The sequence below is a fragment of the Alosa pseudoharengus genome, unplaced genomic scaffold (genome assembly GCF_046254945.1).
Source record: "Alosa pseudoharengus isolate Yale_2024_CS ecotype anadromous, Long Island Sound unplaced genomic scaffold, YU_APseudo_1.1 YU_APseudo_1.1_scf_2, whole genome shotgun sequence".
NCBI classification, from domain to species: Eukaryota; Metazoa; Chordata; class Actinopteri; order Clupeiformes; family Clupeidae; genus Alosa; species Alosa pseudoharengus.
In genome coordinates this window covers 33,659,112-33,675,753 of record NW_027468663.1, presented here as the reverse complement: position 1 = coordinate 33,675,753, position 16,642 = coordinate 33,659,112, and the positions used below count along the sequence as shown (strand labels likewise).

General features: G+C 42.6%; 1 protein-coding gene across 6 annotated transcripts in view; it reads left to right on the top strand.

The window, feature by feature from the left end:
* rbm47 (RNA binding motif protein 47) overlaps positions 1-15,582 on the top strand; it is a 21,106-nt gene extending 5,524 nt beyond the window's left edge. For 2 of the 6 annotated variants that reach the window (XM_076294720.1, XM_076294718.1), the window contains exons 3-8: positions 7,486-8,177; positions 8,470-8,941; positions 9,047-9,094; positions 10,895-11,101; positions 11,975-12,150; positions 12,263-15,582. In XM_076294720.1, coding sequence (XP_076150835.1) covers positions 7,506-8,177; positions 8,470-8,941; positions 9,047-9,094; positions 10,895-11,101; positions 11,975-12,150; positions 12,263-12,502 — 1,815 coding nt within the window. In that variant the 5' untranslated portion in view covers positions 7,486-7,505 and the 3' untranslated portion in view covers positions 12,503-15,582. Of the gene's footprint in view, positions 1-1,683; positions 1,826-7,485; positions 8,178-8,469; positions 8,942-9,046; positions 9,095-10,894; positions 11,102-11,974; positions 12,151-12,262 lie in introns of all 6 variants that reach the window. The other 4 variants (XM_076294719.1, XM_076294721.1, XM_076294723.1 and 1 more) reach the window with 4 other exon arrangements.
* Positions 15,583-16,642: the final 1,060 nt, after the last annotated feature.

The following is a 16,642-nucleotide window of genomic DNA, read 5'->3' as shown; positions in this document are numbered from 1 at the left end:
TACGCCTCAGCAGACTTTGTACTCTTTGATAAGTTGTTTTACACAACAGTGTTGTTTTACATAAATATAGCTACATACCCTTGGCACCGCACAAGCCCTGTTTATGGCTTACCCCCAATGCTCAAAGCTTTATGGCTCTCATAAGCAGGACATTTATGACACACACACACAGCATAAGAACATTACACACAAACACAGTCTGCTTCTTCCACACATAGAGACATACATTAATAAATACAAAAGCTAGTTTAATTATGCCTTGTATTATGGATATGTGTGTGTGTGTGTAAGAGAGAGAGAGAGAGAGAGATGACAAATGTGTACACTTTTTGTAAATGCATATGGCCCCACAGAAATTTCAGTCAATTCATGTCAATGCCTTCACATTTTTTAATGTGTTCTAAAGGACAAGCCAATGTTCCCTCAGGTCAACACATAAAACCAAAAAGCTTCTCTCCTCTGGAGTCTAGCTCGGTACCAATGTCCTTCTCCAAAACGGTATTTGTTAGGGAATATATGGCCATGAAAAGTTCCAATTGCAAGGTTTACAGGTTGAATTTCTCGATTGAACATGTTTTGAGGAGTTTTTGAGGTTTTTTTTCTTTTGTGAATAAAGTCTTTACCAGTTTATAGAATACAATCGCAAACCACTTAGCAATTAAACTCATTACATTCAGTGTGTTGTTACAAAACAAAATTGTGTTAAATAAAAACCAAAGCTTTTTCCTCTTCTTTGACTTCTTAGAATATCCTCCACAGTTGAGACGGGCACTTTGGACCTTCACGTACGGCCATTAGCTATTAACTCAGCTCCAGCGTCCTCTGGCCCACATGCTCCTTAGAGCCACTGCTTGCAGCGCTTGGGCCCCGTGCCTGCCTTGTTCGTCTCTAACATTCAGTTGAACTGATAATGGTGAACAAGGAAGTCTAAGGCTTGCACTTGTTTTTGACATATGCTCACTAATGATGAATCAGTGAAAGACATTTCTGAGACTTTCAAGGAAGTGGTCGAGCAACCGTGACGGAGACATTGCATAGTGCTTTCATGCAGTGGGAGTGAAAATGTTTTCCTTTAAAAAGAGATATGTGTGGAATGCACTTTATCACACTGCTTTTGTAGCAATGGTGTGTTTGTGCGTGTGTGTGCATGTGTGTGTGCGTGTGTCTGCTGATGTGTGCCTGGTATGGCCAACCAAACATTTATTCCCTGAACTCAAAATTCTCCCTCATTCAATTACCATGATTGACAGAAGAATACTTTGACAAACATATACTCACGCCCCTTTTAGGCGGAGGTGATCATGAGACTTGTGATCTCATCAGGACAAAACAAGTGGAGATTGATTGATTATATCCACAAAATGGAAATGGAAACCAGTCCGTAGAATCAGAGATTAGAACCAAGGAACAAGTTCAGATTTTTGAGGCCTTGAACAAACACACACACACACACGGAAGCAACATATACTCAGACCTAAAAAACTGTCACTCATTCTGTCTCTTAAACAACTTACAGTCACACCCTAGAACTTTGCTCTTGAAAGAAAGAGAGAGAGACCCCTCTATTCTTCAGCCCCTCCTCTCTACGCAAACATGTGACTCCTTCAGATCCCGCCCTGTGCTCAGGTGTATGTGTGTGAATGTGTGTGTGTGTGTGTGTGTGTGTGTGTCTGTCTGTTTCAGCTTGACTGCCCAGGTGAAGACAGTGAGTGTAGAAGCTGAGCAGGGTTGAGAGGGGAGAAGAGAAAAGGAAGGGGGCCAAGAGAGAGAGAACGCGAGAGTGTGTGTGTATGTGTCAGTCACGGCACATCACAGAAGGAGGCAGGTATGGCAACTTTACTTTGCTACTTTGAGAATCTCTGTGTCCGTGTGTGTTTTGCAGTATTTTAATTTAGTACTAGTCCGTACCATTTGCTCAGAGATTAGGAGTTCAGAATGGCTTGAGACTCTGGGCTTTGAATGTGTATGTATGTGTCTCTGTTGGACTCTGTGTTTGTACATTTGGAGTGTAAGCATGTATAGAGTGTGTGATATGTATTTATATGGTTTATCACCATGTACAGTGTGGGTGATATCCATTTCTATGTATTTATTTATTTCAGAAGTATATCTTGGGGCTTTGTCCCTTTATTCAGATAGAACAGTGAAAAAGGACAGGAAGCAAGTAGGCGAGTGAGATGAGGGGGTATTGGGAAATGACCGCAGGTCGGATTTGATCCCAAGTCTCCTTGGGCACTTGAATCCGAATGTGACATCCACTACAACTCCCTGTGCATGTATTTTGATGATGTATATTTCTAATATATGGTTCTATGCATCACTTAGTGCATACACGTTATCTATTATACACATCTGGTGATGGGATTCATCTGTGTTATGAAGTCAACAAGGGAACACAGGCCCATGCACTTACATTAAGACAAACAATTAAAATACATCTTACAATCACATCCTAGATGATGCACAATTTAATATGAGCATATACATGCACACTCATGCACTCACACACACTCACACATACACACACTCACACAGAGAGAGAGAGAGAGAGAGTCACAAAAGGGGAAAGAATGAATGAACAACTGACCTTGTGTGACCTTCATGAACAGAGATCTAACAATTGTTAGATACTTTCATATCACCATTGCATTGCTTTACCACGCAGGTAAAACTGTAATTGAAACTGTAATATCATGTCAATCCTAAACTAATCATGACATGATTTTGATAATTTTCAATGCCATTGTTGCTAATCTGTCAGTCAGCAATGGATTTGCGTAATTTCTCAAGGTTCACCATGTGGTTCTGTGCCCTTTATATGTGGGCTGGCCTGAAACTGAAATGCATGTGTGTGGATGACCAGCAGTGTTGGGAGGGTTACTTTCAAAACGTATTTCGTTACAGAATACAGAATACATGCCCAAAAATGTAATCTGTAACGTATTCCGTTACGTTACTCAATCTGAGTAAGTATTCTGAATACTTAGATTACTTCTGCATTGAATGTAGGAATGCGGCCATCAAATCCTGCTTATAGGCCTACTAAACAGGCCTATTCTGGTGTGTTCTTCTGTTCCAAATGGCGCAAATAGTGTTAGGCCCACATAGGAGAATGTAAAGTCAACTAAACTACCTGATACAACTTTAAAATAGCAAGGTGACCACTAAAACTACAGCAGGCAACTAGGCTAATTAAAACAAACAAAATAAATAGGCTACTTTAAGGGCGTAGCCAGAAATTATAATTAAGGTGTGCCTGTGAGATTTTTCGGTGGCATCAACCCAGTACAAGTGAGGGGCGCATATGACAGGTGGAACGCAAATTATATGTAAATGTAAACATGTGCTACTGTATATCAGTGCTCTCAAAATGAACGTGATCTAATGACAATCAAAAACTGCACGTTAAAATATGCTAGGCCTACTCGCAAGAATAATTCTTCAGAGGCTGCACCATATAATTCATTTAAAAACGTAAATGTAGATCTAATTAGAAAAAATTATAATCCATAAAGCTATTTTAAGTTAGAATAAAAAACGTAGAATGCAGTGCCTATTTTAGAGATTGGTTTTATTGTAGGTCTGAACTAGGCTTTGCTTAGGCCTATTGCTTAGCAAACTGTGTAACCGATTGGCCGAAGTAGCCTAGGCTATTGATACTTGGGAAAATATCCTTTGAACAGACATCAGGAACCACGATCAGTGAGGAACAGGAGTTACCTCCACTTACTTTACTTCTAATTTGCTGTGCAAACGATGACGTGTCCATAATGCGCGCTGGCTGCGTTTTGAGGCTAGTGCAAGACGGCGGGGCTTGGATTTAAACATGTAAACAATTTCATCATAGATTGCTTTCAGGAGCTTCTGGGAAATGGAGTTGCTTTAATTTATTTAGAGAGTGAACAAACTTATGAAACAGAGAAGTATCGTCATGTAATCCATTGATTTCAACAATGTAACTGTATTCTAAATACCACATATTTAACTAACATAATTTGTATTCTGAATACGTAACGCCGGTCGGCCTACATGTATTCCGTTACTCCCCAACACTGATGACCAGTGCCATGTCATGATATGTCTGCTGCTGGCAGTTTGATTGCTCCTTGTTTTGTGAGTCCACATGTATTGTGATGTAGGTGTGTTGTAACAGTAACGTTCATTACTGGACACCACATTCCTTGTTTCCCATGTTTGCTGTTAGGGTGGGCCCACACAATTGTTAGTGTGTGTGTGTGTGTGTGTGTGTGTGTGTCTGTGTCTGTGTGTGTGTGTGTGTGTGTGTGTGAGAGAGAGAGAGAGAGAGAGAGTCTCTGTGTTCATGTCTCCTTGTGTTTGCTTTAGTTATTAATTATTAGTTCATATTGAATCAAACACCAAACTGTGGTTTACTGTATATCATGTTTATATCTAGTATTTTCATACATGTAATTGTGTGTCTATGTCTTTAACTAGTCCACAGCCTTAAAAACCAAACAATTTCACTTCCTTTTGTAGAGGTTATTGGGAAACTAATGCACATGCAGGGACTCTTGAGTCACACAGACATCCACAGATTCACATAGACGGAGAGAAATTAGATTTTAGTGTCCTCAACGCAAATCAACGGCTGCTGGGAAATGAAAGAAGCTCTGCAAATCAGACTTGTTCTCTCTCTCTCTCCCGTATTCAAAAACACATTTCATACATCTTAGTTAAGTCAAGACTGGGTAAGGTAGAAAATCCCTCTTAAGAGTTTGGTTATTGATTTATTTGTATGATGGCCCTTCAGTTCCTTGCCAGCCTGTTGTTACACAGTGATAAGACGGCACTGTAAAGCAAAGTTTTATAAGTGCCATATTGTGCAGTGTCATGCTCAGGCCTTAGTGGTAATCATTCTGGAAAAAGTGTTATCTTAAGGTGATCTGTGGGTTGGCTCTTCCTCTGCACTCTAAACATTAACCGGGAGTGTACTGCGTTTGTGTGTGTGTGTGTGTGCGTGTGTGTGTGTGTGTGTGTTTGTGTGTTTGTGTTTGTTTTCAGGGTGAAAGGGAGATACACGTTGCCTTGAGATCCTCACAGTTAACCTTTGACTATAGTGTAGGTGCTCAGGTCATCTACAGGGCCCCCCTTTCCTTTCCCGCTCCTTGTCAGTTGTTTCACGCCACCTCCCTCCCCCACTGGGTGTACGTGTGTGTGTGTGTGTGTGTGTGTGTGTGTGTGTCTGAGAGAGAGAGTGTGAGTATGTTTCTATGTCTCCAGCTCTGTTGCTCTCTTCTCTTCCCCACTCTTGCCCTGTGTGTGTGTGTGTGTGTGTGTGTGTGTGTGTGTGTGTGTGTTTGTGTGTGCCTCGCTTGTCAAGGTGTGCGCTGTTTGCTTAGCCCAAGGCTCTGTTGAGAGAGCGTTTGCTGTTGTTATGTACACATGCAGACACTCATATTTTTTTTTTTTTTTTTGCTGACGTGGTTTGCTGAATCTGTATTACAAGAAAAAAACATCCGTTATTCTTGCTGGTTTGTGTGTGTGTGTGTGTGTGTTTGTGTGTGTGTGTGTGTGTGTGTGTGTGTGTGAGACAGAGTGGGGGGGGGGGGGGGGGACTGAAGAGTTTCTGAAAAGCAATCACTCTTGTACTCGCACTCAGTCTCACACGCCCTTAGTTGTTTCACTTAATCACAGCTGTGTTATCAAGTGCAAGCAAACACACACATACACACACACCTTGAGCCATTAGCCTTTGAAAAAGTTCCCTGAAGATAATGTTTTACCATCTGACATTAAATATAGAGTACATGGGAATAACAGTCTCCTTCAGAGACATGGCCACTGAGAGAGAGAGAGAGAGAGAGAGAGACATTGATTCCTTCCTTATTAAAACCTTCGTATTTACAGTTAATAAAAGTTATATCTGTTTAAAGGATGTGTCACATGCGTTTTGGTGGGGGGAGTCGGGGGTCACTGAGGTTATCAGTGTCCATTTCAGTTTGTGTGAGAGAAAAATATCCTAGCCTGTGTTTCCTGTGTCCATTCAAGATGGACACTGATGAAGTGAATGTTTAATCTGATGAGGAAGACGTGTTAACGAGTGAAAAGGAGGCCAGGAGGGACACGGCTGACCGAGGCAGAGAGGGCTCCTCCCGCCCAGTCTGAGCTCTCTGTGTTTTCACACAGTCCCCATTTTGCTGATATCCTGAAATCTAGTAGGCCATAAAGTCACGCACAAGATCAGGAGATGCTGTCAATCAACAATCAGCAATAAACCAATAAACACATACTTTAACCAGTAGTGTGTGTGTGTGTGTGTGTGTGTGTGTGTGTACGCATGCTGTGGGTTGCCCTGTCATACCCTCTTGACCCCACCTTCTTGTGATGTTAGCAGAGAGGCTCTCTTCTTGGTTTCTATTACCCTGCATTACTTAGTGTGTGTGTGTGTGTGTGTGTGGGAGCGTGAGTGTAAGTGAAAGAGAGAGAGAGAATGTGTGTGTGTGTGTGTGTGTGTGTGTGTGTGTAAGCAGTAATTTGTGTTACCCATGGTTAATCATCCACCAGCTGCTGCCTCAGGTTTCTTTAATACCACACACTCACACACATGCGCGCGCACACACACATACACACTCAGTTGTAAAGGTCAACTTTGCCAGGCAGGTACAATAGGGGAACGAGACCTTCATTCTAAAGAATGAATAATCTCTCTCTCCTCCCTTCCCTCTTTCTCTCTCCCCCTTCCCTCTCTCTCTCCCCCTTCCCTCTCTCTCTCCCCCTTCCCTCTCTCTCTCTCCCCCTTCCCTCTCTCTCTCTCTCTCTCTCACTCTATCTCCTCCCTCCCTCTCTCACTTTATTTCCACTTGCCTCTCATTCCCTGCTTAGAAACTCTCAGAAGGAGGCCATATTTCTTGGGTGGAGGACAGAGAAATTGTTTTAGTGTGTTGGAGAGAGAGAGAGAGAGAGAGAGAGAGAGGTAGGGGGTGGAGAATGAGAGATTAAGTGTTAGGTACAGTAGTTTCTAAGAAGGAAGGTTTCTGAATTATCCGATTTCCTGGAAGATTCCAGTGAAACTTTGTACATGCCATACATGAACATTACAAAATGTTCATGCCTGAAGTTCGTGGAATTGGCTTAATGCCTTTTGAAATCCCAGCTTCAGTCTCATTCATATGGTGCAGACTGCCACTGGCTCCAGTGTACTGCAGACAAGAACACCAAAACTCTCAGATAAGGCGCTGTCACTGCCTGGGTGCCTGTGTGTGTCTGTAGCGTGGAGATATCTTGTCTCCGCTTGAGTGTGTCTCCATGACATCCGCAACCTTACCTTCATAAGCCGAAGGACATAAAGCTTTCTGTGTGGTTCCGTGTGCAACAGTTGCTTAACAACTCTGCCACATGAATGATCGGGACTGATTTTTTTGTCTATCCCTGCCCATGGTTGAGAGTCATTCACAAACATTAATGTTGAAGTAATCATAATTTATTTATTTTTTTTTCATTTTCCTTTTTCTCTCTGGTCCTCAGCTCTGATTGAATGTGTCAGAATGACAGCAGAAGACTCCACCTGTCCCGTCGCCATGAGTAATGCAAGCGCCTCTTCCAGCACCAACCCTGTGGCCGCCATCCCCGAGGGAGTGGCTGGAGCCCAGAATGAAGCTGCCCTACTGTCCCTGATGGAGCGCACCGGCTACCAAATGGTCCAGGAGAACGGCCAGCGCAAATATGGACCTCCCCCAGGCTGGGAGGGCCCTGCGCCCCAGCGTGGCTGCGAGATCTTCGTGGGCAAAATCCCCCGGGACGTCTACGAGGACGAGCTGGTTCCCGTGTTCGAGTCGGTCGGCCGCATCTACGAGATGCGGCTGATGATGGACTTTGACGGGAAGAACCGCGGCTACGCCTTTGTGATGTACACGCAGAAGCACGAGGCCAAGCGTGCCGTCCGAGAGCTCAACAACTACGAGGTGCGACCAGGCCGGCTGCTGGGTGTGTGCGGGAGCGTGGACAACTGCCGCCTCTTCATCGGGGGCATCCCCAAGACCAAGAAGCGCGAGGAGATCATGGAGGAGGTGTCCAAGGTGACGGAGGGCGTGTTGGATGTCATTGTGTACGCCAGCGCTGCCGACAAGATGAAGAACCGTGGCTTCGCCTTTGTCGAATATGACTCCCACCGCGCCGCCGCCATGGCCCGCAGGAAGCTGATGCCAGGACGTATACAGGTACAGTACACATGCAGGGGACCTAGTCTGCACACCCCCCCCCCCCCCCCCCCCCCCACACACACACACACACACACACATACTGAGGGAAATTTTTGCAATTTGACACACAACAACACAACATACACAGGCAGTATCAAGACAACCCTTGTGAAGGCAATGGCTATAGGAAGCTGACGCCACCACTTATACAGTAGAGATGCCAGGATATATTGACCACACACGTGCACACACACACTTACATAACATACACACACTCACTCATATTGAAATTCTGATGACCTTTTTCCAGCTCTGGGGTCACCAGATCGCAGTGGACTGGGCCGAGCCTGAGATTGATGTGGATGAGGACATCATGGAAACGGTAAAAATCCTGTACGTCCGAAACCTGATGATGGAGACCTCTGAGGAGACGTTGCGCCGCATCTTTGGCCAGTTCAACCCCGGCTGTGTGGAGCGAGTCAAGAAGATCCGCGATTACGCCTTTGTGCACTTTGCCAGCAGAGATGACGCTGTGGTCGCCATGGACAACCTGAACAATACGGAGATCGAAGGTTCCTACATCGAGGTGACCCTGGCCAAGCCAGTGGACAAAGAACAGTACAGCCGCTACCAGAAGGCTACCAAGGGCTCGGGCAGCACAGCAGCCCCCAGCGAGACCAGCCAGCAGGGCTATGTGTACCAGTGTGACCCCTACACACTGGCCTACTACGGCCACCCCTATAGCACCCTCATCGGCCCCAACAGAGAATACTTCACCAAAGGTAAATCCACACGGAAAGCACCACAGTGAAACAAATGCTACTATAAGCCAATGATGTATTTCAAGCGTACATACTATACATATGTTTGTATTATACTACATTCAGGAAATATGCTACTGGTCCATTCTGAAGTGCCACCTCTTGAAAACTATAGTAAGGACAATGCAAAAAAACTACATAGTACACCACTGAAATACTGCAACCAAAAACCTACATATTACAACAGCACATTCTCATACTATGACTACCCCTATAGTGCCCTCAGCAAGCTAAACTGAAAGAACATCGGCAGAGGTAAGATCATCCAGTCTATAGCAATCACTGCTCATGCAGATCCAATAGATCACAGTTGGACGTGACAAATGAAAGCACTGATCTGGGATGGAGCTGTGATCTTGTAAAATTGTGCCTGACAGATCATTAGTTGTCCGGGTGACGGTTTGCTCAGCCAATCATCTTTGTCTCTACTGTGGGTTTGGGTCTAGAGAGGGAAATGTTAGCGGAACAAATTTGTCATCATCCCATTTCATGTCTAACTTCACCAGGTCCAGATACTAGTCTACACGACTCTGGTCCATTCCTCAACTCATGTATTGCCTCCTTGTTTAAAGAATCACTCCTTCCCATACTTGACTCTATTGGAAAAAAATAGGCCTCCATATCTTACCTTCTGGGTCATGTTGATTTTGGTTTCACAATCTCAAGGACCCAGTCTCAGGTTTCTTGAATCATCCTCTGCAGTGTTTCCCGGGAAATCAAGAAATACTGCTCTGGCTTTTCGGGAGAAACAAAGGGAACAAGTTAAACCATTTGACAGCATAACTGAATCAGATGTAGGTTTCTTTTGGACTGTACCATACCATGATTTTCAGAATCATGATAAAAAAATATTGCTTGTTGATTTTTAAGCAAAGTCTAAGCCTGGTGAGTAACCTGACTCACCATGCAATACACAATGCATTTCAATTGTTGTAAGATGCCAAGACACTATTAGTCGATTCTGCCAATTTTCAACTGACTAGGTAACCTAATAATAGTTTTTACTAGGGCTGTCAAACAATTACAAAAATTAACTAATTAATGTTTTGACAGCACTAGTTTTCACTAGTTCCCAAGGGCTGATACTTTTTTCCAGATGCATACAGAAAGTGATTTAAATGTAGGCTACATGCAAATCATGGGTTTCCTGTTGATGTTGTAATGTGTTAATTGCCGGGTTAACTGCACAGTCTATAGACTGTGACATGGCTATGGCAATTAGAGTGAAATTGCACTGTACAGCTTTTATTCAGAATCACAGTCAAAGGAAACCTATCAGTAGAGCTCCCAATTCGTATGTCATTTCAAACATTATAAATGCTTGAAGATAAAATATGTCTGTGATGGGACAGCGCTTGTCAAGGTGTTTACTTTAACTTAGTGGAAAAACTTTAAAATGATCAGTTTTATTACAGAGCGGTATGATCGTGAAGAGGTACAAGCTTTAAATAAAGATTAAATAAAGAGCTGGAAACTTGAGATAGTTTAGGCGCTGTAACTCTTGTGGCTATCTTACTCATAACTCATTGGAACAACTGGAATTACTAACACTAAATTAGGGCTATATTTGGGATTACATATTTCAGAAACAAGTCAAACCCTATTGTTACTATACTATATGTATTATATTAAACATATTATAACTTAGTTTTTTTCATGCCTCGTGTTGTTAGCTAAAATACTCTCAAGGACACTGGCAATGTCTTAAGATTGACAGCTACAAATACAAACAATTTGATGTTCAGAAGCAAGAACATACTAGAGAGCAAATCCATTTACACAAACACACTTAAGAGACCCTCTCCAACTCCCTTCTCTCACTCTGAGTGTATTGACATCTATTGAGTGTGGAAATGTAAAATGGTTTCTTCTTCCTAATTGTGTGTGTGTGTGTGTGTGTGTGTGTGTATACAGCAGGTGCAGTGAGAGGCCGTGGCAGAGCAGGTGTGAGCAGCCGCACACCTGGGCCACGCGGGTCCTACCTGGGTGGGTACTCAGCAGGGCGTGGCATCTACAGCCGCTACCATGAGGGCAAGGGCCGGCAGCCAGACAAGCCCTACGAGCTAACACCAGGCCTGGAACTGGCAACCATCAACACCGTGGGCATGAAACCAGCTACAAGTTAGTCTGGGCTTTAAATTGCATTTACAAAACTCTCGTTGGCTATAGTTTGAAACACTAAAGCTGTATTAACTTAAGGTCTGTAATATATAAAGCTGTGCTCCACGATTCTATTCTAAAACACTTTTAACATTTCTCATTTCCCTTCATGGTCCTCCCCATGTCAGTTTGGTTTGTGTGCTCAGACATGGTACACATAGCAACTCAGCCATACACTATTCAGCCAATCAACAGATTACTTCAGAGACACAGAGTGTAGACTTTTTGGACACTTGTGCCTTGTGCTCTTGTTTGCCTTCTCTCTACTGCGCCCTGCTGGGAAAAAAAGTCAGCTGTTCTGTCCCTCTCTTCTCACTTCTCTTCTCTATCTTTCTTCTCCTCTGAACCTCAACAAATTGCACTGTTGTAGGAAAGGGAATTATGCTAAATCACACTCTAAGAAGTATAATCACTTAATCAGCATTAATCCGGAGCTCCCAGAAACAACAATGTGTGCATGTGTGTGTCCAAGAGACAGAAAGTGTTAATCTGAGTCACACTTTACTGCTTTCTCCAACATACTCTTCACTCTTTCGTTTGCTTTCACTATTTATTACTCCCCCTTTCTATTCTGTAAAACCCCACAAATGAGAGAAAGACAGGGAGAAAGAGGGAAACAAAACAAAAAAACAATCACATAGTTTGTAGGAGATAATTTGTTGATTTTATCGCTTCAGTTGACAAATAACTATACACTATCTCATTTTGATTAATGCTCAGTATGTATTCTGTAGTGAAATGTTGCATTCTGGTCCTGGTTAACTTTTGCTAATACAACTACTAGAGGTAAACTAGTCCTTAGTTAACTAATCGTTCGCTCTTGCTTTGTTTCAGCAGTGGCTATTCCAACTTTGGGGGCCCAGTACCCAGTGTTTTCCACCACCGGGGCCCCAAAGATGATGGACGATGGGAAGATTCATGGAATGGAACACCTCATCAATCCTCTCACTTTACAACATGATCACAACACTGCTGTTCTACCCTCTGTCTCAACACCACCTCCCTTTCAGGTGAGCTAAAGATACATTTTGCTGCCACAAATATCTATTGCATGTTGTATACAAGAGTTTGCTTGCGCAGTAATTAGACAGACTGCTAATACCTTCTGTCTGGCTCTTACAGGGTAGACCCATAACTCCTGTCTATGCTATGGCCCACAATATGCAGCGCATCCCCACAGGGCTGTATGGTGCAGGCTATGTTCCACTCACTGCTCATACGGCCAACACGGCCGCTCTGGCCGCACTGCAGAAGAATGCTGCTGTCGCTGCGGCAGCCTACGGAGGCTATGGCTATGTTCCTCAGGCGTTCCCCACGGCAACCTTTCAGATGCCCCTCCACGACATCTACCAGACCTACTGATGGAGCCCAGAAGAAGTGTACTCAGCCACAAAACAACCAAAACACTTTCATGAAGAATTATTTAAGAAGTAACTAAAAGAAATGAAGAAACAGCTCATGGCCAACCAAATCGACCAGACCCTTCCTTGGTTTTGACTTTTGCATTACACAACCGATGTGGAGAAGACCCAACTCCAACCCACACCCCACCCCATAGTGATAAGCAGCACTGCATATGCATATGAATTATTTGCCCCCTTATTAACGTAGCTGTGAAATCACATTGATGAAGCAACGTGACCTCACCAAACTAGCCATCTCTCACCCAACCCCCAATTGATGAAACCTTACCATCCAATAGCCCAAATGGCTTGTGACCCTCTCCAAACTATGGAATGTGACCTTAACTCCACCCTGCCAAATCTGACCATTCCATGCCAGATTTAATCTGATCCACATGCCCCCACCCCACCCTGCCTACACACACACACACACACACACACACACACACACACACAACCTTCTGCAGTTTTGGCACCATGAGCTTTGAAGGAGTTTAAGCATCTATACCGATTGGAAAGCTGTGTTTATGAGCTGCTCTTGGAGGTAGACTTTCCATCATTGCTGTTGTTGAACTTTTTCAGAGACAAAAGTTAATAATGTCTTTAAAAATATTTGAAGTCTCAAGGAACTACTGACATAATATGTAAAATTCAAGAGAATTCTTATGTCTTTTTGTCTGCAGTGTTTATGCAGAGATTTTATCACAGAAGATTATGACTTCCACTTTTGAGTCATCTTCCGTCCACTGGATGAACTACTTTAGCTCAATTTCTTTACACATTTTTTTCTTCTTTCATAGATATTATTGCTATTGCTATTATCATTTGCTGCTTGTTTGGTTTTAACAGATTGAGTATGAAGCTTTATGTACTGGAAAATGTGTCTTGTGAAACCCCTTGTCTCTGTTTGAGAACTGGAAAAATATCTAGAAAGTTTGCATAAAAATGCAAGTATGCAAGAAAAGAACAACCAACATTTCAGCCTTTCCATAAACTTTCAAAAGTGCCTGTTTTACTATGACTTCCTAGCCACCCTAACAATTTGTATAAAGTAGCAGTAAACAAAAGGTTTACTTGAAGACAGGCCCTGTGCTTGGCATGGTGTGATGAGACCCCCATGTGCCTGTTCCTTAGATAGCACTGTTCTGCAAGGTACACATGTATTGTGATGTGGCTGCAGCTACAGTACGGCACATCCATTGTCATTCCACCTGAGCTCAGATTATCAGCAGCAGGGAGTTTTTTCATCCTTGTGTGGTCATCTGACTATTGTCCAGAAGCCAAAAACAAAATGCTACGATGTGGCAACAGGTCACAAATACTTGCTGACTGAATGATAGCAAGAAGGTTGACACATACTCGTAATACTGAGTTGGTAAGTGAACAGAGTATTTCACAATGCCAAATCCTTGCGAAGAGCACTTTTCCAGTCAAGTGAAGTGAGCCCCTTGTGTTTGTTGTGACATCTTTTCCCCCAGCTGTAACTTCAGCTTGACCTCAGGCAGCTGCAGTGCAGTTCCTCTGAGCTGACCAGCTTCAGCGACTGAAGCCTCCACATGAGCTTATTATTGAGCTCCTCTGGGCTGGCAGCTCATTGTTAGTAGTCCTCTAGTGTATTTTACTTTAGTCACTCCCACTGACACACTGAGAGTTCCCTGTGCGGGCCCTGAAAGATTCTGGAATGCTCTTAATTCGTCCTGCTGGATGTTTAGAAATATATGTGTGAGCAGAAAGTGTGAATGAGTGTGTAGTGTGAACATCTCATTGGCTTGCTGATGTTTCTTGTGCTATTGTTTGATTAAATCTGGACTCTATAGTTCTAGCCACTGAGAGAGTAACAAATACAATGAAAGAATGAAGAAATACTGGTTGTGTTTCCTTCTATGCTTTCAGGAAGAATTTTATCTTTACATACTCTTAAATAGGTTAACTGGACCAAAGAAATATCATGGTCATCTTTATACTTTACTTTTAATATTTTCATTTTTGCATTCTTGTGTTTCCAAACCCATGAAATGGCTGTCTGAGGACTGAGCTTTATGATGCCTGGTCACCTTTGTATCTATTTCAGTCATGCTCACTCTGATATGCAGAGTTTTGGTATGTATCTGTACTTCAGTCTCACTGCTCACAGAAGAGGCCATTCACAGTGAAACTGTTGTGTTAGAGAAACCATGTTAGTGACAAGTGGCCACATCACTGTCAATTTATTGAATAACCACTGGCACCTGATGAAGGATCCTATTCCATGGTGTATATTCTTACATGCAGCCTTTGACACACACATACACACACACACAAACACACACACACACAGAGAGAGAGAGAGACACACACACACACACACACACACATACATACCTTAAGGGCTGTTGTCAGAGCTGGTGTGCCTTGTTGTATTATTGCAGTGTTGTTGAGATTTATTCTATGACCTTTCGAGACTGGTAGACTTGTTTATTATCACAGAGTAAGGATATATATTTAATATATGCTTCAAATATGTTGTGTATGAAGTAAGAAGAAAAGCGATAATATATTTTAAAAGAAATGTTTTTTCCTTCTTTTCCATTCGCTTATTTTAGAGATGAAGCAAAAAAAAACATGTTTGGTTTGCCAAAGTGTCCAAATGTGTGAGCCAAGAGTTTGGTGATGGAATGGATAGTGAGTCGAGTTGAGTAGCAAGCGATTGGCCAGTCTGGTGTGGCTACAAGCTGGCCAATCACGTCTCTATCCCTATTATTACCTCACTCTCGTTGACATCCTCCTCACCAGCAGTTTTCACTTGAAGTGCTTATAGTCCCTGTTCTGACTACTTTAAAGAGAGAATGGAATACAAAACGAACAATACATATTTTAGTGAACGTTTTTCAAAGGATTGTAGTGTGTAAGGGTTTTTAGTGTGCCTTATTGCCAAATGTTCTAGAGTTTTTCTTTGTTGGACTATTTTCTATCATGCATTTGTTTGTTAAAAGCTTATTTGGCATTTATGTATTTATAGTGGTTAAGTAGTTGAATAAAGCATTTTCAAAAACACAATAAGTGTCATGCCTGCTTGATTTCAGTAGCCTAAATATATTTGTATATATATATATATATATATATATATATATATATATATATATATGTATAATTTTTAAAAAGGTGTGTAGCTGTTTGTACCGTGTACTCATTAGCATCTATTTGAATTTCTACAAATCTATGATACATAAACCATACTTACTAGTTAGTCATTACGGTGTGAGTTCCACAGCTGTAGTGAAACAGTTGTGTTAATGGTGAAGCCTTTATTTCAGTTTTCAGATGCATGTTATTTCTCCATGGCAGTTTTCATTTCCCACACAAATAATCACTGGCCTCCTGTGCAGCACTGTTAACCAGATACAGCTCATCTGTAGTTCTGATTAAATTTGTTTATTTATGAGACCATGTGACTGACTCCGACAGGAATATTTAGTTTCAGAATTCATCACAAGGGGGCAGTGTTTCATCATATAGTCTACAAAGACCAGGAAGTTAATAGAAAGAAAAGAATCATGGGATAGTTTCATGTTTTATGTCTCATACATTCTGTTGGTGTAGTGCAAGATTGCCCTAAACTGAATTGGCTTGTTGAGCAAGTCATGACTGCTTAAGGATTGGGAACGTGTGATCCTCTGTCCAAGTTTCTCTTCTGTGTTTCTAAGAGCTTTAAGTGTGTATTATTAATGTATGTTCATGCCAGACAGAGATTATCTTACAGTGCCCTGAGAGAGAGAGAGAGGCAAGCACACACACACGTGTGGAAACACACCCACATATTAAGTATTAATCTCCCACCTGGTCATGAAGTATTAAGGTGTGATGGTTAGGATCTTTCTAAATGGAAAAAACTGAAGGTGGGCCAGATTGACAAGCTATTCCCAGGAACTCCCAGCACTGTCTTAAATACAGGCGCCCACATACAGTAGCTCTACTGGGCGAGTCTGGCACAAATCAGGCTCACCCACGCCACCTCAGGGCCGGACCTGCTCTTCAGGCGTTCCGTTTAAGAGCTCTCTCTGCGTGTGGCACTTAAAGGCACAGTCAGCGATTGCACAGGAAGTAGCGTTTGTTTATGTTT